The 25,429-nt window shown below is 32.2% G+C and overlaps 1 protein-coding gene across 3 annotated transcripts in view; it reads left to right on the forward strand.

Moving 5' to 3' along the window:
- The window catches only part of KCNJ3 (potassium inwardly rectifying channel subfamily J member 3), a 145,550-nt gene that overhangs the window by 29,471 nt on the left and 90,650 nt on the right, over positions 1 to 25,429 (forward strand). The window contains exon 3 of one of the 3 annotated variants that reach the window (XM_032286431.1): positions 6,814 to 7,945. The exons of the other annotated variants lie outside the window; for them this stretch is intronic. Coding sequence (XP_032142322.1) covers positions 6,814 to 6,863 — 50 coding nt within the window. The 3' untranslated portion in view covers positions 6,864 to 7,945. Of the gene's footprint in view, positions 1 to 6,813; positions 7,946 to 25,429 lie in introns of those variants that run through there. 3 annotated transcript variants of the gene reach the window in all.

Genomic DNA, 25,429 nt, shown 5'->3' on the forward strand with positions numbered 1-25,429 from the left:
GAAGGATTGTTGCATAGGTACATACATGGCAATGTGGTTTGCTGCCTCCATCCCCCTATCACCTACGTCTGGCATTTCTCCCCATGTTATCCCTCCCCAACCTCCCTACCCTCCGCTGTCCCTCCCCTAGTCACCCCCAACAGACTCCAGTGTGTGATGCTCCCCTTCATGTGTCCATGTGATGTTAACATTTTAAAAATGGCATTTAGAATAGTCTTAATATCTGCGTGGTCAATTGTTGTAGCAGAAAAACACTGCTGGGTTAGAATCCAGTTCTGCCTGTTACTGGTCATGCTATCTGTGCCAAAGTCATAATATTCTTGAGTAAAATTTTCTTTATAACATATAATTTATAATATGTAATATATTTATTTATTTAGAGTATATGTATAATATATTATCATGGAATTTGCTAAATAAAAGTGAAATATTTTGTAAAATTATGTTTCCTAATATGAAAAACAATGATTTTGATTAATGAAAATCACTGAAATATTATTTTCCCCATTATTATTAGTATTTCATTCAATTCTATTTCATTAGCTCTTCTGATTATATCAAAATTTCATTAGTATCCTATGTCATATTGCATATGTATTTAGTAAAGATATATTCTTGGTGGGGTGCGGTGGCTCACGCCTGTAATCCCAGCACTTTGGGAGGCCGAGGTGGGTGGATCATGAGGTCAAGAGATTGAGACCATCCTGGCCAACGTGGTGAAATCCCGTTATCTATTAAAAAAAAAAAAAGATATATTCTCGATTATTCATTGTGACCTCATTACTCTTAATGACAGTGTGGTTGTAGCCAGTAAAATTACTGATACACTTGCCATTGTCTATTATTTACAGAAATCATCTTGTGGCTTAATTTTATCTACTTACTTGTTGGATGCTTGTCTTTATGTATTTTGGCAGTACTTTGCTCTAGTGCTCTGATGCTGGGCAGCCATACAAATGTCAGAACTACTTTTTATTGATGTCAGTTTGGAAAGGGGATGTCTAAAATAGCATATATTCTCAAAGCTTTTGTGAAGTTACAATAAACCTCCTTCCTATTAATATACTACATGCTTGGTCTCACGTTTGGGGAATTTATGTGGTTGATTCCTGGAAACACTGGAACAAATCTGCCACCTTTAGTAAAAAAAAAAAAAAAAATTCAGTATCCACAGAGTTGTCTGAATTTCCCATAGAAGAACGTAGCACATGATATTTCAACTTGCTGGTTACAAAATATGTCAGGTAATTGGGCTGTAATATTTGGAGGAATTAGCACATGTGGTGAATTTTGGTCTAGACTAGAGTCAGATTCCCTGGTTTTAATTTCTATATGCCAAATGGTATTCATGGGATTCCAGACCAGTTGAATAACTTCCCTTGGCTTTGGTATCTTCATATGTAAAATGAAAGTAGAAATTATACCTATCTTATTTTTTTGGTGGGAAAGGGAAGGATTAAATTAACAATATTAAAACATGTTAGTGGGCTTAGCACATTGTCTAGTACTCCAGGCCATTCAGTAAATATTAGTAATATTAATATTGTTGTCATCAAAATCATTAATATCGCAGGGTTCTAAGTTTAACTCAGTTTTGAAGACTAACCGTATTTTAACATCTGTATTACATACCAATTTCTTAAACAAATTCTCTAAAACTATTAATCAAGAATGGAAATTGTTTGAAATTACAACGTATTTACAAGAAAACCTTTTTAATGAGTACCAGAAATGAACTCTTCTTCAGTTTCAGCATGATTTTTAATTGACAAGTACAGGTTTAGTGTGACTAAACAAATTGCAAATAGGGTTTCTGTATGTCATTTTGGGAGGAGTACTTCGAAAGTTCATATGTTTTACAATTAAGTTTGCCAGCCAGATTATCATAGAAGAATTTCACTGATCCTTTAATTTTAAATGCAGTAAAATGTCATAAAATGTTGAGGAGAAACTTTAACTGATTAAGCCACAGTCATTTAATTAAGTTCCTTTGAACTAGAACATGAACCTGAATATAGTAGTCAGTATTCATAATACCCCTTGTAGATCTTACTTTACAATGTAAGTTTAACTCCTAGTTGATTTAGGCCTTTCTTTTTGTTGTTGTTGTTCTTATTACATAGTATTTTTAAAGTGTTTTTCAGTAGCTTAATCATTGTATGAATCATCCACAGTAACGCAGTATATTGGCTTTTAATATTTGATAACAAAAGTTAATTATCATGACTTCTCATAATCAATGAGAAGCAGAGACCGGGGACTAAGATGCTATATCTAAAGCAATACAGACTACATAAATCAAGTTTTAACAACTGAGTGAATAAGGATAACATTTTATTATGAAGCAAACTGTAATGAAATAAATCAGAATAACTTTCTCTCAGAAAGCTGGATTTATACTTGCAGTAGGTTTTCTTTTAAATAACATTTATTGCATGAGTTAGAAATGCATTTGATTGCAAATAGTAGAAAATCCATCCAACCATGGCTTAAATAGTTGAGTGTTTATTTTTCATCTGTAAGGAGATGTTCAGAAGCAGGCAATCAGGCTGGTCCATCTGCTCCAGGACGTCTTATAAAGACCCAGACTCCTCCTACCCTTTTATACCACTTAAACACTTCCTTTTCCTAGGTGGGTTCATTAAGATGGCTGCTGCACCTTTAGGCGGCATTTCAGAGTTATAAGCAGAAAGCAAGGATAACTGCTTTCTGCTTGTAACTCTGAAATGAGGTAACTAAGGACCAACAGGGCTTTCTCCTGGAGAGACTTTGCCATTTTATTCAGAAAAGGACATTGCCTAGGAAATTATCTTTCCATTGCATTGGTCAGAACAACCTCCTCCTACCCCCCTGACACTAGCTGGAAGAGGTAAAAAATTGAGTATTTTTAGTTGTACATATTTTTTGATTAAATCAGATGATTCACATAGTAAGAAATAGTGAGATGGACGAATGGAAAATCTGAGGAAAAAAAGGAAGTCCTTACTCAACCAAGTTTTAAAAATCATGTAAATAAAGCAATATAATGAAAAAGCATTATTTATATATATAAAATTCCTCAAGCTTAATAATTTAAAAGTCCAAATAATACAATGAAGATGTTTAATATATTTTCCATAAGGGCTAACCTAAGTAGAAAAAACTAGTGGTAGAGGAGTATTAAAATTATTAGGTTTAGTTATTTGGTGTTAACCTGTATTGCTTTTTAAATATGAAATAAGGCTAAGGTATAAGTTAAGAAAAGCTACATCAACTTTTTTTGTTAACTACCAATGAATTTTGCAAATATAAACATTAAAGTCCACATAAATATGGAAACATCAAATTTTATTGTATCCTTAATTATGCTCACATGAGAAGCTCTTTTCCCTTAATTTTTTTCAATATATTCTAGTTTGAATCTCATAGATTAAAAATGCCGTTTCAGTAGATGGTTCTTCATCTATAATATATTGTCAAATCATATGCTGCACTAACCTGTAATTATTCCCTATTTGAAGTATGGTGAAATAAGCCTACCAAATTTTGAAATCACATTTAAAACGTAATTTAGCTTATTTTTTTCAAAAAAGAGGTAAGAGTGTAATGCATTTAGACCCTATGTTATGATTCTTGTAATAATAGAAGGATGTGGAGTAAAAAAGGTTCATTTAGAGAAGAGTAGGATTATAATGCCTCTGAGAGTCTGAGGACAAGGTAGGCTATTCAGGTAAAGTGTCGTCTTGCTAGAATTTTACAAAGATGGATAGAATTTTAGCCAGCACCAAGAGCAAAGGCTTGAAGGAGTGATACAATATGGTTTGATTTCGGTTACCTTATTGGCCCTTCTATATAAGACAGAAAATAAGAGGTGGAGTTGCCAATTCATGAAGCCATTCAAATAGATTATTTTGGATTAGCAAAATCCTGAACAATTTTAAAAACTTAAATTTAAATGGTAAAATTTTTATGTTAGAATTAGTAGCTTTAGTTTCCTGCCATTTTTATACGTTGTACCTAAGTACCTATGCCCATTTATCTGTTTTGTGAATAAGAGAATTTATCTAGTTGATTCAAAGAAAACTTTTCTTCTGAAATGTATGTGTTATGTATATATTTGAGTTACTTTGAGTAAGGCAAATGACTTCTCTGGGTATCTTTTAAATATATGTAACTAGTGTTTTTTGTTTATAAGTATAAGAATGGTATTTATCTGTTGCCATTTTATATATTTGTTGTCATATGAGATTGCTTTTTCAAATAGGTGATAGGTGAACAGATCTTGCTCTGGAAAAAAAAAAGGGACTTTTTGTATTCTGTATTTTTTCAAAGAAAACAATTTGATTCATTTTTTTTTTTTTTTAAGTGGAGGGGATTCCAGGGTAAGCTCATGTATTCTTAGATTAAAAAAAAAATCCTACCAAATGAAAATGTTAGTTTATTTCAGTGGGTCTTTGTATGATAAAAAATTATCATCATGTTCTACTGATATGTAATGCTAGTGTAGCAATAATATATACATTACAATGTGCCAGGGAAGAGACTAAAGATTTTAAAATATACCTTTTGTTTAATCACATCATCTCCATGAGTTGACATCCCAAGTAGTCCATTAGCTGCTCAATTCTGTCTTTTTTGCATTGTTTTGCTAACTGTCTATCAAAATCCAGTGTCTAGCCTTGGGCCTGCTATAAACAATCTGGCAAGATATCATTCAAAAGCATCCATTACTTACAGGAGTATGGTAACTTCGAAGTATCAGAGATTAATCAGGATGGAAAGTAAAAAAGCATATTTAGCTTTTATCAGTGATTTATTTTAAATGTGGGAAATAAATCAGATGTTTACTGCATTTCTAGGAAACAGAAGCCAAGTCTGCCTAGCACAGCATTATAAAAAGCAAACTAATAAAAACTTCAGTGTTGATTTTTGGTTAACCTATTTGTATGTATACATTTTGTTTTATAAAATCTACTTTCCTTTTTACAAACTTAGAAATAAACCAGTCACTTTACTTATGGTAAGAACCCACTTTGGGTGTTGAAATAGATTCTATCACTAGCAGATTCTGTTTTACTTCTTTTATTACAAAATTATTTTTAGTGTCTGTAGTTGAACTATCTACCCTTAAACCTAATTCTCAAGTCAATGCTTTTTTATTAACTTACTCTAATTAATTACAAATTTAAATTTAAAAATCATAGAGTCCTATCTCCTGCAAAATTAACCCGCAGTGTTTTCCTTTTTATTGAGATATAATAAACATTTATAATAAATAGTGCATGTTTTGCTTTGTTTCCATTTTGCCTTGAAGGACAAAAATGAGTTTTCCTGGAAAAATAAAATGTAAAATAAATGTATCTTCTTGAATATTTTCATTAGTTTTAAGTTGAGGCCCTCTTTGGATGGAGGGGGAAGCCTGAGTCAGTGACATTCACTTGCATTGTCTCATGTGATTGAATGTTTATATAACAGCAATTTCTATGAAACATTCCTCCTTCTCTTAGATTTAAACGTTGAAGGCCCAAAGCTGAAATCACTGGGTAAAACCTGCCTCATATTATAAGGAGTTGCTGGATATATTCATGCAGGATTGTCAAAATGATTGAAAACTGCTTTGGTGACCATTCACCACCATTGCCTGCCTTGATTTGCTGAAGAATATTGACAAGAATTATTAATGTAGATTGTGTCAGCCTATTGGGGAGTTTGTTGTCCTGGGACATTTCATCATTTTTATTCCATGGAAGAGAAGAAATCCAAGTGAGAGTTCCTAGGAGACCTGACACGTGTTTGTTGCTGTTGGGTTTGGTGTGCCTAAGTGAATACAGACAGTCAGGAGCATCCAAGATTTGTGAGTCCTGAAACTTACACAATATAAAGAAGTCTATATTACGTTTGCAAATTTTAAAGACTTTGACAATGTGAACATATTGCTAAGGACTTTTTCAGGGATTTGGAAGAGTCTTATGCAAGGGACCCTGAAGTTTAAATTTTCTTAATTTAAAAATAAATCTATGTCCAACATAAATGAATATTTGTATCCCACTTGCATGAAAAATTGCTGAAGATACCTGCAAAGACAGAATTCTGCAAGACTGACAGCAGATAATGCATCTAGCATTTTAATGGCAAGGATGTCTTAGTTTGCCATAAGCTAACTGCATTCTGGAGGAAATAGCTGGAAATACTTGCCCTAAGAGGAATTCTGCCCAAAAGGGCTACTTGCTGGAAGGGAGCACCTCCTAACCTTAAGAAAATCTAGGATAATTCTCCATGGTTAGAATCTGAGACAGAAGTCTTTAGAATTACAGCCCACCCTCTCCTTCATCCTCTGCAAAAGGTGAATTAGTGAAATATCAACCATTAGTAAGTCTGAGGCATCTTGAAAGAAAACAAAAGAAACGACAATTACCCTATATGTGTCCTATAAAGAAACCAGCATGTGTTGATTGCTGGAATGGAAAGCAAGAAAACCAGCCTGTGTTCAACAAGGTAGAATGGAGAGGTGCCTGTGTTTCACTCTTTACTAGTAATTATCATGCCTACTGCCTTGTCCAATTTTGTAAGAAAGAGAAGATGGAATGAGGGTGAGGGAGGAGATGGAGAGAGTAAAAGGTCAGACTACACATCCCTAATGATATAGAGTGAAAAAAGATTGAGGTTTGATTTTAGAGTATTGAACCGCTTAGTAATAAAAGTGAGTTGTAATTATCAGTAAAGGTACTGTTCTAAACCTGGAAGTTACCTGAAAGACTGAGATGTTATCAGAGTATTGAAGAACAAGGACTTAACAGAATGAAATAAAAGCTGGATTTTTCACCACCCTTGTAGGCCTGTTTCCAGGTCACTGGAGTGACTATCTTATTCTGTATTCCTGTTAACATAAACCGTCCGAGATTGCAAGAGAATCAACCTTATAGGGTAAGAATTGTCTTAATTATGTGGCAGCGTTTCTCCAAACATGAAGAGAAACATTGGAAATACACTTAATAAAATTCTATATATATTTTTTTCTTCTGGGAAGTAGTTAATTTTCTTATTGATGTTAGCACAAAACGTTTTTAATTATTAAGAAGTCCAGATATTTAATTTAAAAATGGAACTAGACATACATAGAAGCATTAACAATTGTTCTGAAATGTAGTTTTTCCTTTATATGTTATCATAGATGTCTTCATTTAATTACTATTTTAATATTTATTTTCTGCAGAATATTCCAAATTTTTGAAGAAATACATTGGATATCTTTTGCTTCCCCTGCCATATAGTTTTGAAAGCAAAAGCAAACTGAGTAATCTTGATTTTAAGTGAGTGACATGCCTTGCACTGTTTCATAGAAAATTGTTATGGCTTGGATAAAAAAAAATTGGCTCTATCCTTCTTATTTGATACATTAAAATCTGTAATAAGTTCCATTTTGAGTTTTAAGTTATAATTTCTACTTCTAAGGAGAGACTACTCTGTCTCTATTAAAGTCCTAGGGCAGCGCATAAAATTTTTTTGTGGCTTTGCTTTTTGGAACCTTGCAATGTGTTCTGAATTATTCTTGGGGTTTCAGTTTCCTGTGCTTCTCTTTCCTCTCTTGTTTTCTAAGTTTGTCATACGTTGGTTGGTATAACAATAATTAAGTTGGTATACCAACTTAATTATTGCAGCTCTTATTGTGAGTCATTTTAATATTTAGAACCTGAGCCTATTTTAAATCTAAGAGACCTCAAGGCAAAAAGAAGTATGTACTCTTTTACCATTGCATCTTGGCCTTGTAGAACAGAAGAGAATGACAGGAGTCGCTAGTTCTTAAACACAAACAACAAACAACAACAAAAACAACTAAACAAAAACAAACCTGACACTGGATTATGCTTGTGGCCCCCCTGAACTGACTTATTCTAAAACAACAACAAAAACAAAACCAAACCTGACGTTGGATTCTGGCTGTGGCCAACCTGAATTAACTTATTCTTATCAACTCAGAGGGTTTTACAATGCATACAGCCAGTGAAACAACAGAACTTGTAAAGAGCAACGAATGTGGGGAGAAAAGAACAGACTCTTACCCTTAAAAGTATATACATGAATGAAAAACAAGTCCAAAATTCCATGCCTTTAAAGATGGAGTAACAAGGACAAAGTGTACTCTTCCACCTGAAACAACTGAGCAAAATATATTAAACACCAGTTTTTCAGGACAGTTGGATGTTAGACAAGGAAGTTCAATGATTCCTGAGAGACAAGAAACAAATAAGACTGAAAACTGCCCCAGCTTACTGCTTATATTTTTTCCAAACTGTGGTGCAAGGAGGGGGACCCAGGTGAAGCATAGATTTATCCTTGAGTTGAGGAGAGGTCACCATAGTGGCTAGAGTTTACAGGTCAAAACATCAGAGAGGGGAGAGCTGCAAGGGAGAAATAACTCTGGATATTTACAAAGATCTATAGTCTTCAGCTGGGGACTCTCAGCGCATGTCCATGATTGAGGATTACCTGAGGCTGAGAAGGAACCAATCAAAAGGAGTAGAGGTCATGTGCTGGAAATTAGGCAAGGCCAGGGAGAGTTCTTGCTCACACCAGGCAGAGGAGAAAATCTCATAATTTTGTGACATTGTGTAAAATGTTCAGGCAGGTTTTGTTTCAGTACTGGGGCAAAATTAGCTCTAGATTGAAGTTTGTTCTAGATCTGCTTTAAAAAGGTTTAAAAGCAATATTTGAAAAGATGAAACTGTTTACAAATAACTTCATCATGCTCAGAACAAAACTCAAAAATATTTATGGAAATACAAAAACATTTATCACCCAACAATGTAAAGTTCACAGTTTCTGTCATCCAAGAAAGTAAATTTCACAATTTCTGGCATCAAATTAAAAGTAACCAGACATTCAAAGAAGCAAGAAAATATGATCCTCAAAGAGGAGAAAAATCAATCAAGGACCTTAAGACAGTTATTAAAGCTGTATTCTTTATGTACATAAAGCTAGAGGAAGGACTGAATCAGTAGAAATACACAGAAATATTAAAAATATTACAGCCAAGTTTCTAGACATGAAAACTATAATGTTGGAGATGAAAAATAAATGGAAACGATTCAAAATGAACCCCCCCCCCAATTTTTTTTAAAGGAGCATCAGTCGGGTGGGGGTTATCTTAAAGCTGAAGAGTGGGAAGACAAAAATGGTTGAAGAAACAGTAGCCACAAATTTTCCAAATTTGATGAAAACTAAAACTCCATGTACACATGTATTCAAAAATCTCAATAAATCTCAAGGAGGCAAAACAAAGAAAACTACCAGAAGACATACCACAATTAAATTCATTAAAATTAGTGATAGTACTTAATTTTATATATGTACCACATTTTAAAAAATACATTCATCTGTTGATGGACACTTAGGTTGCTTCCAGTTCTTAGCTATTATAAACAGTGCTGCAACAAATATAGAATGAGATCCAGTCATTTGGAACAACATGGATGGAAATGAAGATCATTGTGTTAAGTAAAACAAGCTAGGCACAGAAAGACAAGCATTGCATGTTCTCACTTATTTGTGGGATCTAATAATCAAAACAATTGAACTCACAGAGATAGGCAGCAGAAGGATGATTACCAGAGGCTGGGAAGGGAGGTGGGAGGGTGGAAGTGGGGAGACCGGGATTGTTAATGGGTACAAAAAAATAATTAAAGACTGAATAAAACTTACTATTTGATAGCACAATAGAATGGCTATAGTCAATAATTACTTAATTGTACATTTTAAAATAATTTAACACCTATAATTGAATTGTTTGTAACTCAAAGAATAAATGCTTGAGGGATGGATACCCCACTCTCTATGATGTGCTTATTTCACATTGAATCAAAACATCCCCTGTACCCCATAAATATACACGTACTATGTAGCCACAAAAATTAACACTATATACTATAAAAATAAAAATTAAATTAGTGATAGACAATCTTAAATGTAACTAGAGAAAAAAAGACACAAATATACAGAATAAAGAAAAAGATGACTGCAGATTATCCTCAAAATGAGTGCAAGCCAGAAGACAGTGGAAAAATATCTTTAAAATACTGAAAGGGAGAAAACAAGTCAAGCTAGACTGCTGTAACCAGTAAGGACTATCTTTTAAAATAAGAAGGTGAAATCAAGCATGTCTTTCATACATACAAAATTGAAATAATCACCAGAAGCTCCACATCGCAAGAAATTTTTAAAGGAAGTCCTTGAGGAGGAGGAGAAAAATAATCCCAGAGGGAATGAATAACATGGAAATGGTGACTACATTAGTAAATATTTTAGAAACCCACCCAAAATTCTTACTTTGAATTATTTTATTATTGTTAATGCTGTACTTATTTTAAAAAACTAGAAAGCAGAAATCATAAATTATATAGTTAAGGAAAAAATAACTTTCAGACTTCTAATCTTCTAAAGTTACTCCTGTGGGGGTGGGTAGAACCTCAGGTGCTATTTTTGTACTTTTTAGTAGAAGGGAGTTTATAAAATCTGTAGCATGTGGGAGTATTAACCTATTATACTATTTCCCATGCAAAAACAGGTCTTAAATTACTATAGAGGACTAAGTGTTATTTTTATAAGATAACCACTGTACCAGCTCCTGAGAAAATTTTCAACCGTGTCCAAAATTTCACATTGGACAGAGTGCAAGATATTTTTTCTTTCATGTCCTCATTCCCACATAAAGAGTTCAAGTTCCCAGTCTCTATTTAAAATTCTCAGAATAAGCATCCAATTGAATTTTCCATGAGTGAAGAGTTGGTGCTGTCACACAATTTTTTTCTCTACTGTCTCCTGCCATTTGCCTTCCTTATTACCTCTTGGGGAAGGACCATCCTTCTCCACTTTCCTTTTCATGTAACTATAATTTCCTACTCTACAGAGACTCCCAACCTTCATCCTGTCTTGGCTTTTGGAACAGAACAACTCATGTATACATCTGAGTCTTTCAAATGCTTCTTCTACGTCTAAAGGCTTGAGGCTTCCTCGAGTCATTGTTTTAATATGGGCAGAGGAAAAGAAAATTAGCTCACAAACTGGTGTTCCCTTCAGATTACAGAATGAGAAATGTGCACAAAATGTATACAGAAGCATACTGAAGCTAATGCTTCAAGATACATCCCACCAAATATGTTTTGACAAATGTGACTTTTCTGCCTTTATTTCACTATCAGGCAAATAATACAATATTTTCATATGTGTTCGGCAACTAATATTGTATTGTGTCCTATAGGGACATATATATTTTCTTCTCTGTAAATAGAAATGAGAAGCCGTGAGGTATAGAAATGGAAAGGACTGACTGAGGAGAAGAAAAATCTCTTTATCTATTTGTCTTAGAGTAAAATGAAGTGAAGTAAACATAAACTCCCCAGGTAATAATAGTAATTATAGATTTTTTTTCATTTTTAATGCTAGTTGTTACCTTTGAGTTAACAATTTTTATTATCACATGCTTGTCAGTGTATTGTTAAAACAGATGGAGAGATTTCCTTATTGTTTTTCTTCAACTCTGCACTGGGATTGGAAACTATTTTTAGTAATGGCTTCTGTTATTATTTCTCTGATTGATCATATGTTTCCTGTTGTTGCCAGTGATTAAAAAGGTATCTGCTGGTCTCTTAGAAACTTGTTCAATAGAGTGCAGATTTTACCTCCCATCCCACAGACCAGTATGTTCATTTTTGTTAGTAGAATTTTAGTATTGTAACTATATAATGGAAGCCATTCTTCATTAAGGAGGGTGTTTTGTTTTTTTAATAATACCCCTTTGCCATTGTGGTGACTGTTGCCTTTTTAGAGAGAAATTATAGGACTTTGATGTCACGCCCTAGATGAGACTTTCCAGTTTTAGCATCTGTCCCTTTGGCATGTTTCCTGGTGTTGACAGTTGGGTAAGAAGACACCCCTGGGTTTTATAAAGTCCTCCTGCTACAGATGGTAGGCTTTTGCTTTTAAAGAGTCTGTTTTAGCACTGACTCTCTTTTTAATCTCCTTTCTATATTTTTTTGGTGAAAGTTTTATATAATCAAAAATGACAATTCTTGCATAGAAAATCAGTACAAAATCATTTTAATGTGGTACATGAGATGAAATCAAAACCACAAGTTTTGGATTGTCAGAATCTACCAATTCTAGCTCTGTACCTCACTTGTCAAATAGAAAACCATGCAAATTGCAAATAAGACCAATACAAAGCTCTTTAGCCACCTTTCTTGAGTGTTTATACTGGGTACCAAATAACTGAATATTTCACTTAGCACAGTATAGGTTTCTAGAGAATTGTGTAACTGGAATTAATGTTGAGAGAATACTCAGTCTGAGTTTCTGGGAAACACTCCCTGTAGAGTTTCTGAGAAACACAGCTTTTAATAATCTTAGGAAGTATTTATTGAGAAATTGTCAGATGCTGGTCTTTAAGTATTTTTATAGATTATTAAGCCTCACACACCTTATGAGGTATAAACTGTTATTACATTTGACATTAGACGAACCTGATAGTAAGAAAGATTAAGTAACTTCTTCAAAGTCAAACAGCTAATTAATGGTGCATCTGAGTTATGAACCCTTGCATTCTGACCACAAACCACATTCTGATAACTGCTTATCTGCAGCATAAACGATAAGCCTCTTTTTGACTCACATTTGCCTGATTAGTTTAATTCAAAGTAGCTTAGAAACAAAATTATGTTTTTGTTAACTTTGAGATGTCATTTTCTAGTTTGTAATTTAATGATTTATTTTTTCCATTTATGCTTTTTGTTTTGGTCGTCCTTAAAATGATTGACAGAGAATCAATTGCCTTAAAAATTACCAAAATCAAATTGTTTTATTGTTATTGGGAAGTGGTCATTTCTTCATTCAAATCTTCTTCTTATGGAAGTAGGTAGAATCGGATGAAAATCTAAGTAAAATGAACTTAACAATAATTATGTGGGAAATCACAGCTGAAAACAGAATTTAGAAGATTGACTTGCAGTTTATGATGGCGGATTAAACATATGAGTTTAGCTCCCCTCATTCTCCAAATTTATTTGAAATGACAGAGAAATACATGTGCAAGGAAATGAGTCCATAACAATCCCAGGAAGCAAGAAAGAGTACATACAATCAGCAGCTAAGACATTTTTATGAATTTTGTAGTTTTCAGCATACAAATCCTGTATTTTTTTGTGGTAAAATACACATAAAATTTACATCTTAACTATTTAAAATAAACAATTCTGTAGTATTAAATATATTCACAGTGCTGTGCAATTGTCACTACCATCCCTCTCCATAATTATTTTTATCTTAAAACTGAAGCTCTGTACCTGTAATAACTCCTCATCCTCCCAGACACACTCAGTCCCTGGAAACCACCATTTGATCTTCTGTCCCTATTATTTAACCTACTCGAAGTATATCATCTACGTGGAATCATATAATATTTGTCTTTTTATAATAGACTTATTTTGCTTATGAAAATATCCTTAAGATTTATTCATGTTGTAGCATGTGTCAGAATTGTCTTCCATTTTAAGGCTGAGTAATATTCCATTGTATGTATATACCACATTTTGCTTATCCCTTCATCTGTTGATAGGTACTTGCATTGCTTCCATGTCTTAGCTAATGTGAATACTGTTGTAGTGAACATGGATGTACAAATATCTCTTTGAGACCCTCCTTTCAGGTATTTTGGGTATATACTCGGAAGTAAAATTGCCAGGTCATATGGTAATTGTATTTTAAATGTTTGGAGGAACCACCATAGTCCTCTACAGCAGCTGTGCCCTTTTATATTCCCATCAATGGTACACAAGGGTTAGAATTCTTGTACATGTTCACCAACACTCGTTATTTTCTGTTTTGATACTAGTCATCCTAATTGATCTGAGGTGGTATGTCATTACAGTTTTGATTTGGAGTTCACTAGTGATGACTGATATTGAGATCTTTTCATGCTTATTGGCCACTTGTTTATTTTCTTTGGAAAATTGTCTGTTTAAGTTCTCTCATTTCTGAATTGGGTTGTTTGTTTTTTGATAGTTGAGTTTTAGGAATTCTCTCCGGACATGAGATACCAATTATTTATCAGATATATGATTTGCAAATATTTTCTTTCATTCTGTGGGTTGCCTTTTTTACTTTATTGATAGTGTCTTTTGAAGCAGAAAAATAATGAGTTTTCATTAAGTCCAATTTGTCTTTTATTTTGTTTTGTTATCTTTACCTTTTGGATCTTAGCCAAAAAGTCACTGACTAATCAATGTTGTAAGCTTTTGCCATATGTTTTCTTCTAAGAGTTTCATGGTTTTAATTCTTACATTTAGGTCTTTGATTCATTTTTATTCATTTTTGTGTATGGTGTAATGTAAAATTCCAACTTCATTCTTTTACATGTGGATATTAGGTTTTCTTAGCATTATTTGTAGCAAAGACTGTCCTTTCCCTCATTAAATGGTCTTGACATCTTTGTCAAAAATTATTTGACCATATATGTGAGGGTTTATTTTTGGGCTCTCTATTCTATTCCATTGGTCTATATTTCTATATATACCAGCACCACACTATTTTTATTGCTGTAGCCTTATAGTAAATTTTAAAATCAGGAAGTATGAGTCTTCCGTTATTTTTCATGGTTGTTTTGGCTATTTGATGTCTCTTGTTGATCTCACATATTGTTCCAAGAGGTTTTGTATTTAAAGGTTTGCCAATTTCTTTTACATAGAAAATCATGTAATCTCTTTAAAAGCAGTTTTATTTTTCTCTTTTCAGTGTGAACACATTTTCTGTGTTATTTTTCCCCCTGTAATGTGGAGTCTTGAATTTCCAGCACTATGTTGAATAAGAGTGAAGGTGTGGACATTCTTGCCTTATTCACTAACTTAAAAAGCAGCTTTCAATCTTTTACTATTAAATATATTATATATAGTTTTATAGATATTCTTTATAAAGTTGAGAAAGTGCCCAATTATTCCTATTTTTGAAGTGTTTTTATTATGAATAGGTATTGAATTTTGTTAAATATTAGTGCTGTTTCTATATCAGCTGATATAATTCTGAGATGTTTCTCTTCAGTTAATTAATATTGCACTTTAAATTGAATATTGCACTTTCAATTTTGAATATTGAACCAGTTTTGCAAGCCTGGAATAATAAACCCTACTTGGTTATGGTGTATAATTCTTTTTATATGTTGCTGAATTCTATTTGCTTATATTTGGTGGAAATTTTTATAGCTAAATTCGTGAGGGATATTGATGTGTGGTTTTCTTTTTTATACAGATTGCGTCTGGCTTTACTATCAGGGTAATAGTTCAAAAATTGAACTGGGTAGACTTTTGGGGTTTTTTTTTGGGAAGATATTGTTTATAACTAATGTTAATTCTTTAAATGTTTTATCAAATTCTACAGTGAAATCAGCCTAAAGATTTTTTTATTTGGGCATTTTTAAATTAGGAATTCAATTTCATTATGGCTATATGACTATTTAAATGTTCTATTTCATACTGTGTTTTGATAGTTCATGTTTCTTAAGGAATTAGTTCATTTCCTCTAGGTCGTCAAACTTATATATGTAGAATTTTGTATTATATTCCTTTGTTTACTTTCTGGTGTCTGCATTATCTATAGTGATATTCTCTGTTTCCTTACTGATATTGGTAATTTGCATCTTCTCCCTTTCGTTACTAAAGGTTTATTAATTTTATGGATCATTTCCAACAACCAGGTACTTGTCACATTGTTTTTTTAGTTGTTACTGTTTTTAATTTTATTGATTTTGCTCTTGTCTTTGTTATTTCTTTCCATCTGCTTGCTTTAGATCTATTTGGTGCTATAAGTTTCCATCTCAGCACTGCTTTAACTGTGTTGCTCTAATTTAGTTATGTTGTATTTTCATTTTAGTGCAGTTTAGTGTACTTCCTATTTTCCTTGAGACTTCTTTGACCCACAGACTATTTAGAAGTATGTTGTTTGGCTTCTGTTTGAGAATTTTTCCATAATCTTTCTGTCACTGGTTTCTTGTTTGATTTTATTGTGTTCAGGGAACACACTCTGCCTCATTTAAAACCTCTTACATTTGCTGAGGCTTGTTCTATGGCCCAGTATGAGCTCTATCGTGATACATGCTCTGTTGGTACTTGAAAGAATTATGTATTTGATGTTGTTCGGTGGAAAGTTTTTTTTTTTTTTTTTTTTTTTTTTCAATTAGATCCTATTGGTTTGTGGTGTCTGGAATTCTTCTACAACCTTACTAGGTTTTTGGGTAATTGTTCTATTAATTGTGGAAAGATGGGTGCAGAAGTCTTTATTGCTTCCAGTTAGTGTATTTCTTCTTTCATTTCAATTATATTTTATTTCACACATTTTTTTTATCTCTGTTGTTAGTATATACACATTTAGAATTGCTATATCTTCTTGGTGGGTTGACTGTTTTGTCATTATTTAATGCACTTCTCTGTCCTTGGTGATTCTTATTTCAGTTACTGTGTTTTTGAGTTCTAAAATTTGCATTTGGTTCATTTTTATATTTTGCATTTCTTTGCTGCCACTCTTTTGTCATTGTTTCAAGTGTGATTACAATTGCTCATTAATGCATTTTTAAAATATCTGCTTTAAAACTTTTCTCCAGAGAAGTCTCACACCTTTGTCATCTTCATTTGGCCATCTGTTGGCTTTACAATTTATCTTTATGGTTCTTGAGATGACTAGATATTTTCAGTTGACACCTGGACATTATTTGAAACTTGATCTTATCTAAATTTTCTGATTTAGCTTGCTTCCTTTCATACTGTTTGAGTAGAGAAAGGTGAAGTACCACATCCTAATTGCCGGGTGTGGATAAAAGTTCAGATTCCCACTCAGCTGTCGTTGATGTCCTAGCTTTCTTACTGCTAGGCAGGGGTGGAGTAATGGCCTCCTCCTACGTCTCCCTTTCCTGTCTGGGAGGTGTAGAAAAGCCATACCACTGTTCCCTAGATAGCCATTTCTGAAGCATCAAGACCACTCTTCCTCTTTTTTCTCGGCTTATTCAATTCAACATGACAAGAATGAACACCTTTATGATGACCCACTTCTACTTAATGAATAGTAAATAGATTTTCTCTTCCTTGTGATGGTTTTTAATAACGTTTTTATTCTCCAGATTACTTTATTGTAAGAATTCAATATATAAATATATAACATTAAAATATTTGTTAATTGGCTGTTCAAGTTATTGATAAGGTTTCCAGTCAATGATATAGTGGTTAAGTTTTGGAGAGACAAATGTTGTACGTAAAGTTTTGCTGCATGGTAAGTTGGAAACCCCAGCCCCACAATTGTTTAAGGGTAAATTGTATAACCTATGTACATCCTCCTATATACTTTATCTCTAGATTGCTTATAACACCTAGTATAAAATAAATGCTATGTAAAGAGGTGTTATATTGATTTTTGTTTATATTATTTTTATTATTGTATTGTTATTTTTATAAATATTTTCTATCTGAGCTTGGTTGATTCATGTATGAGGAATTTGCTTATATGGAGGGCCAGCTGTATATGTGTGTTTTTGTGTGTGTGTACATACAGATACATATATATGTATATATGTGTAGGTTTTCAAATATTTTAAGATATTTGAATTTCAAATTATTTGGGAAAGGAATCACAGGGAGCACAAGAAAATCCATAAAGTTTTAAAAAAAAACTACGTAGGGAATTAATAGGCACCAAACTCTTCCACTTGGAGGTTTTCTTTCTATAACTTCTTGGAAAATGATTTGTGAAATATATTCCCTAAGTCATTACATCATAATAATGTGGACAATGTTATCAAAATCAGCAATAATAGCAAGTTGCTTGGATTTTAGCAATAAAATCTAGTCTGCCTCTTGTAAAATAAGAATAAGACAGTAAGAACTTCAAACAGGAAAACTACTTCCTGCTGTTGCTGTTGAAAGAACAGGGAAGTCCCATTACTTTTGTATAACAGGTAGCACACACCAAATTTACAGCATATTTTTATTGTATAAAGCACTTGAGAGCTATATTTTATAGTTATTACGAATAATTATTTCAGTTCATTTCTTATTTTGTAACTATAGATAATAGTTTATAATTTGCCTCTCTAAGGAAGTCAATATTATACATGCCATAAAACATACACCCTTTGAGTTATTAACAATTACTCCTTTTACCAATATGCTAGTATGATTAGGACTGTGGTCCCTAGTTCTTATAGAGTAATTTGTAAAGTAGAAGAGTTGTAAGAGATGAGATTAAAGGATTTTTTTGTAGATGTTGGGGGGATAGATGAAGCAAACCACCTTGGCATGTGTATACCAATGTAACAATCCAGCACGATCTGCACATATACCCGAGAAATTAAAGTAAAATTTAAAAAATATTAAGAAACGGATTTTTTTGAGGGGGAAATTGAGAAGGTTTAATTAATATTCTACTTCATTTTAAATCTTTTCTTATGTATATATTTACAAAACTTATATAAGAAGGTGTATTTTTAAGAAAAAAACTAGTGCCCAGTATTTTTTTGTTACTGTGGACCCACTGGGGAAGAGTAACACTAATCTGTATTCTCCCCCTTACTTTAATGTTTTTACAAGTCTGAGCTCTCTTTATCTTACCCCATCCCCATTACAAGTAAGCAGCTTTGTGGTTTCATGCCTATTGCAGATTAGAGAAAGGAAAGGTTATTACTTTAATTTAAAAAGATGACTAGCCCAGCATGGAGTTAATTTCCTAAGAGAAATGAAATTAGAGTTGCAGGTCTTGGGAGTGGAAAACTCTTCAGCTAAAACTCATAGGAACCCCAGATAAAGGCTTGATGTTCTATGGGTGATGTCTGGCCACTGGGAGCCGAATACCAGGAACCATGATTTGGGGAAATAAGGTGAAAGATTCCAGTGGCCAAGACAGAAAAATAGTCAATTTTTGGTCAATTACATGGGCTTGGTCAGGAAGAATCCTAACCAGTTCTCACCAAACCCAATGTTGAAGTTTTCTGGGTAAAGTATGCCTCTTTGGGACTCTAATAAAACCCTAGAGATTTTTGAGGGCCCCTGCCTCCATCTCCCATTACAAATTATAACACATGACTAATTTAAAATTTTCTTTCAACGCTGTGTAACAAGAAGAAATAAACCATATTAGATTATTTTAGTTTTTTTGAAAAGTTATGAAATAACTTTTCTTTCACTTGAATGCTATTCATGGACCAAATTCATACCTAAATAAACTGACTAAATAACACTCTTTAAAAAAACCAAAACTATAATGTGACTTTTATTTTAAAATTAACTTTAAATCACTTGATTTATTTTCTTCTTTCTTTCATGTGCCAGGGATATAGATGCCTTTCAAATATAACTAGCAAAAAATAAAAATATGTTGGCATATTGAAGGTATGATAGTTCTCCTTCCTTTTTTTCATTTAAGAAATGAAAAGTAGAAAATTATATGTAGGGTTTCTGTTAAAAGCTGTGTTTTCCTTTCAAATTGTTATGGAGTGTGATGTCACCTAGTTAGAGCAAGTGAGGAAGCAATTCTACGTGACATTTCTGGGATGCCCAGTGCCCTTTGTCCTATGTCTTAGAACCAAACTTATCCAATTGTAAGATATCTAGTTTCAAATAAATGAGTGACTTAAATACTATCAGTCATATATCAGTTGACAGATTACTTCGAAACCTATGCTTTTCTTCATTGAGTTGTATTAGGAAAATAGAATAAATGACTTACATCCTCAAGAAACAGTGATAAAATTCAAATGTTTCTTTGTTTTAACTGCAGCTGTCAGTGAGAAGACAGATCAACATACTAGCAAACACAAATCACAGCACTGATAAGGACATATCAACAGCTATCTGTCAGCTACATGACTTTTCCCTCACTTTACAGTGAAAAATGAAGTGGCTTGCAAGGCACTTTGCAAGTTTCAGATGACCTGATTTATTGCAATAGAGAACTACCAATATTTTTATTCCCCAATATCAGCAGATATTATTCCCTTTTAATTTTTAAGTTACAAGATGTGTTGTGTGCTGAGAATCACTACTTTTGTTTTCATTTGGAATGGGCAGTGGTGGAGTGAGCTGAACCCGTGCAGAAGTCAAGCTGTTCTTACAGAAGCCATTAATTTGTTACAAATTATCATTTAGAAATTTAGCCACTGAACACTAAATAATAGATTCACTGTCAAAAACAGACCTTTCAAATGCATTTAGATGAAACCAAGAGACGTCCTCCTCAAAATTAATTAAAACTTTCTGAGATATGTGCATTTATAGCAGGCTCATCTACATACCTGTGAAAAAGTAGGATATGCACAAAAGTTTTAGCAGCTCTGCTTCATTATGGCTCATGCAGATAGTCAGTTTGCCAGACCTTAGAATGGTAATCTAGTTCTCTGTCAACCTCAACATTCAGCAGGCATGTTGTGGGTAAATAAGAGAAATAATTTTTTGTTGCATCTGATTGTGATAATTTTATATAGACATAACTTGAAATGTTGAACTCTGTGAATATATATCCTGTATCAGAGGATTGTACTGCAAGATTATGTGTTTTGTGCTTTCCTTTATTTTAAAATGTGTTTGGCTGCTGGTTAGATAGCATAGTTTTATGACCTTGCCAAAGTAACATAAATTTCCTCATACTCATTTTCCCTTATCTCTAAAGTGGGAACAGATTATTTTTGAGGGAGTGGTAGTGAGTGCAAATATAATTTTTTTTTTCTTTGCCCCTTTTCTCCATCTTTGAAGACAGCAATAGAAGTCAAGTTTTTCTCATGTCTTGGCTCTCTGACATTCTGTCTCTTCCTTGGTGTGTAAACCCATGTGATGAGATTGGACCCACCTGAATAACTCATAACAATCTCCCAATCTCCAAATCGGCTGATTAGTGACCATAACCACTGAAATAAATGCTTACTAATTTACCTTTGTATGGACTCAAAACTGAAAATCAAGCTTAAAATATTAGTTTATTGTAAATGTTTTGTGGAAGATAGCCTAGTGAATAGGAATAAAGCAAGTAGGTCCTCTGATTAAGATGTTGCATTTCCAGAAGTTTTATTTTTTCTCATATTTCTCCATTGAACAATATTAAAGAATAGAATATATAAACATTATGTGCAACATACAAATAAAATAAGAGCTTTCTTATGTTTTATTTGTACACAATTATACTGCTATAATTAATTAAGTGATTGACAAAGGCTTCATTTTAGTTTCAGTATACATAGAGTTAGGTCCTGAAAGGTTAAAGTAGTCTCTCATAATACATAACACAATTAAAGAATTATATACTTTAGAAAAAAAGGTTTTGTTTATTTCTATTATAGTAGTTTGTTAGGGCTGTCTTAGTAAAGTACCAAACAAGGTGGCTTAAGCAATAGAATTTTTTTTTCACCATTCTGGAGGCTGGAAGCCCAAGATTAAGGTGTCAGTGGGGCTGGTTTCTTCTGAGCCCTCTGCTTGGTTTATAGATGGAATCTTCTCCATGTGTCTTCACATACTTTTCCCTCTGTGTTTGTGTGTGACCTGATTTTATCTTCTGATAAAGACAACAGTCATATTAGATTAGGGCACCCTAATTACTTCATTTTAGCTGAAGTGCCACCTCTTTAAAGACTCTTTTGTTAATACAGTCACATTCTGAGGAATTGGGGTTAGGATTTAAACACATCAATTTTAGAAGGACACAATTCATACTATAACATCAATTAAAATTATTTTTTACTCATAAAGGCAATGTAACTTCCTTTATTTTCATTATAAAGTAATTTCTTATACATTTCCATACAAATAAAATAGCTTGATGTTATCTTAAGTGCTGAGAAAAATTCTTTAATATAGAAACATTTTGGTGTACTCAGATTGAGATTGTTTTCCTTTAAAAAGTGCTATTGTCATTATAAAAGTAATACAACAAAAAAAATAATTTTTCTGTGCAATAGCTGTAGTCAACTAGGAAATGTGATGAAAAAAATCAAATCCATTCATAATAACAACATAAACTACCACATAAACCATAAAATACAGATGAATATATCTAAGAAAGAATGTGAAAGACAGACAAAATCAAAAGTATGGAGCTTTGAAGAAGGATTTTAAAAACTTGAGGAAATTGAGAGATATATGGTTTTAGTTAAAACAAAATTCTATAAACTCTTAATTTACTAAAAATTATTTATATGGTACATCCTTAATTTTAAAAATAGGAAATATTATGAAACTTTCTATGATGATCCCAGTGATGGCTAATCACTAAGTTTTCCTGAATATTTATTTGTGAAGTTTCAAGTGCTTGTTAGGTCCCAAAATTTTTCAAATATTTACTATTTGTAAGATTCTATGTAAGTCTTCATACCTCTCTATCCTTGATCTCTCCAGCTGTAAATTGCGGAAAATAATTGTACAAGTATGACAAAGTGTTAGTTAGCTTGAGATTCTGTTAAGCTACATAAACATGTAGATCACTATAAGTAAAGGAAGCTGCTACTGTGACTTGATACACATTAAAGCTTCTGTATCATAAAAAAACATGAAGAGAAACAATAACAAAACAATTACGTGAAACGAAACAATTATGTCTAAAACATTAAAAATATATAACCAATCAGTATGTGACACTGTTAATAAAAATAATATTGAGCAATCTGTATGTATCAGTTATTGTTCTAAGACAGCAATCCTATTTGGTTAGCATTATTGACCTCAGATGAAGACAATGATTTTCTCATATTTGATAAGAATTTTTTTCTAATGATGTATAGTGCAATGACCATTGTTTTGTAGCAAGACTTTCATAGCGATTAAAATATTTCATTGTAATTGATTACTAAAACTATAATTATAAAGTCAAAGGCCAGTTATATGAAAGTCCCCCATTGCTTTCCAAATAGGTTATACCAATTATACTACCACAGAAATGGGTGACAATAATGTTTATCAATAGAAGCATTCTGATTGAGTCAAGCCATTTAGAAACAGCATGGCATGTTGGCTTGTTAAAATCGTGTTGATACTAATATTAGGACAAATGTCCTTATTTCGTTTATTTATTTATTTATTGTTACCTTTATGCACTTTCAAGATTGTAAGATACCATATATGATTAATTGTGGAGTTTGTTCCAGATTTTAGTGCTGAAGTATGAATATCAGTCCTTCACTCAAGTTTTAATTTTCAGCGGATTTATTTTTTCTCATACTTACTGTGTTTTATGTTACAATTTCAGATCCTGAATTTCATTTTTTTGTAACTATGTGAACAGTTTTTATCACGGTTTTATAATTGCATTTAAAAATATTATGTATTTGACAACTCTGAAAGAATGGAGATGGAAAAGCCTTCTAGAAGGTACTGCAGGTGTTAGGAAGGGATGATTCTGTGGCATTTATAAATGACAGATTTTAAACATCTTTCAGAAGACATTTTAAAAAATTATGCATTTAGTTTAGTTGTATAATGCATAGATTTATTCATTTATTCATGAAATTTGCCTTATCCTTCTTTTCTAGAAAACATATTATTTTGAAATAATTCTACAGAAGTTATGTAATTAGTAGAGTTCCCACTTACACTTAACCTAGCTTTTAATGTTACTGTCTTCCAGAATCATACTACAATGATCAGAAACAGAAAATTAGTATTGACTCCATGATTTATTACTATGAATCTTACTTGATTTTTGCCAATTTTACCACCACTTTTTTAAAATAACTTTTAAACTTTAGAATAGTTTGTGATTTATAGAACAATTGCAAAGACTTACAAAGTCCTCATCTAGTCCCATTTTGTATTATAAATAAATATTAATAATTATCAAATACTATTTCTCAATCTATTGATACATTCATGCCATTAATGTAATAAATTACATTGATGTTGAATATTTAATTAACCTAGCACTCCTTCAATAAATCTTGAGTAAACATTTCTTTAATAATACTTCAATTCATGGTGTAATATCCTTTTCATATCTTGGTGAAATTGAATTGGAACTATTTTACTTAGGACTTACATGTCTATTTTTATGAGACATTAGCTTATAGGATTTTTTCTTCAGTGAAAATTATATATAATGTCCTTGTGAAGTTTGTCATGAGGCTATACAAGTCTCATAAAACTAGTTGGTAAACATTTCCCAATTTTTAAGTATTTGCATAAAATTGATATTATTTCTGCTTTAAATATTTGATAAAATTTGCTTGTGAAGTTATCTGAGGTTGGAATTTTAAATGTAGCAAGTTTCTATTGCAAATTTAGTTTTTAAATCAGATATAACACTATTAAGATTTTTTACTTTTTCTTGTATTGGCTTTGGTCAGTTGTATTTCCAAGGAATTTGTTTATTTATTCTAAGTCAAATTTATTGATGTAAAGTTGTTTGTGATAACTTTGTATGATTTTTATAATACTTGCAAGATCTGTAGTGATACATCTCTTTTCATTACTATAATTGGAAATGTATATTTTCTCCTTTTTTCTTCATATCGGTATTGCTAGAGGTTTTTCCACATTTTTAAGGTTTTTCAGAGAATAAACTTCTGAATTTATTAGTTTCTCCATTGTGTATCTGCCATATTTGCCAATAATTTATTCTATTAGCATTCTTTTTTCTTTCTTCTACTTCTTGAGGTTGATTTACCATTTTTGTTTAGCTTCTTGAGATATAAGCTTACATTAATGAGTCTTTAATTTTTTATTAAATTCAAAATATGAGTATACTCCAGTTTTCATTTGAATAAGTTCTGTGATTTGTGCATCTTTTTTTAATAGAGTTTTGTTGCTAAATTTTTGAATATTTTACTACTTTACAAAATCTATTATGCATTTACAAACATTATTCTGCCTAAGGAATCCATGCCACGAAAAAGGTTAAGGATACCTGTAAATATATGTAGTTATAGGAAGTACTCAAATTTAAGTAGTTTTTAATTTTATTCCAGCATACTAGATTATTTCTGACCATGGTCAGCATTTTATGTTCATAAAATCTATGAGGGTACACATATTTTGTCCCAAGGTTCTTATTCACATTTTTTTCACAAATCTGTTTTTCTTCTTTGCTTGAAAGTGAATGTAAACTAATACATTCTTTACTGCTTTTTAAGTTTCCTTAGAAATGAATGTATACAAAAGGAAAGTAGAAAATGTAACAATTCCTTCTAAAGCCTAGTGTGATAGGGTGGGGAATTTAGATTTGGTTCTGTCTTGTATTAGCTTTCTGATATTAAGTTAATTAATAAAAGTTTCCTTGAGTTTTTTTTCATATGTGAATTACAAATAATTGATAGAGATACAAATATATCAATGATGTTAAAACAATTTCTGTTACATTTTAAATATGCCATTTTTCTTGCACATCATCTACTGCTAAAGATTTTACTTTGGGGCAGAACTTTTTTCCTTTCAGCCTTCAGAGTCTTTATATT

Source organism: Sapajus apella, unplaced genomic scaffold, assembly GCF_009761245.1.
Source record: "Sapajus apella isolate SASKATOON/1434 unplaced genomic scaffold, GSC_monkey_1.0 scaffold18, whole genome shotgun sequence".
Classification (NCBI taxonomy): Eukaryota; Metazoa; Chordata; class Mammalia; order Primates; family Cebidae; genus Sapajus; species Sapajus apella.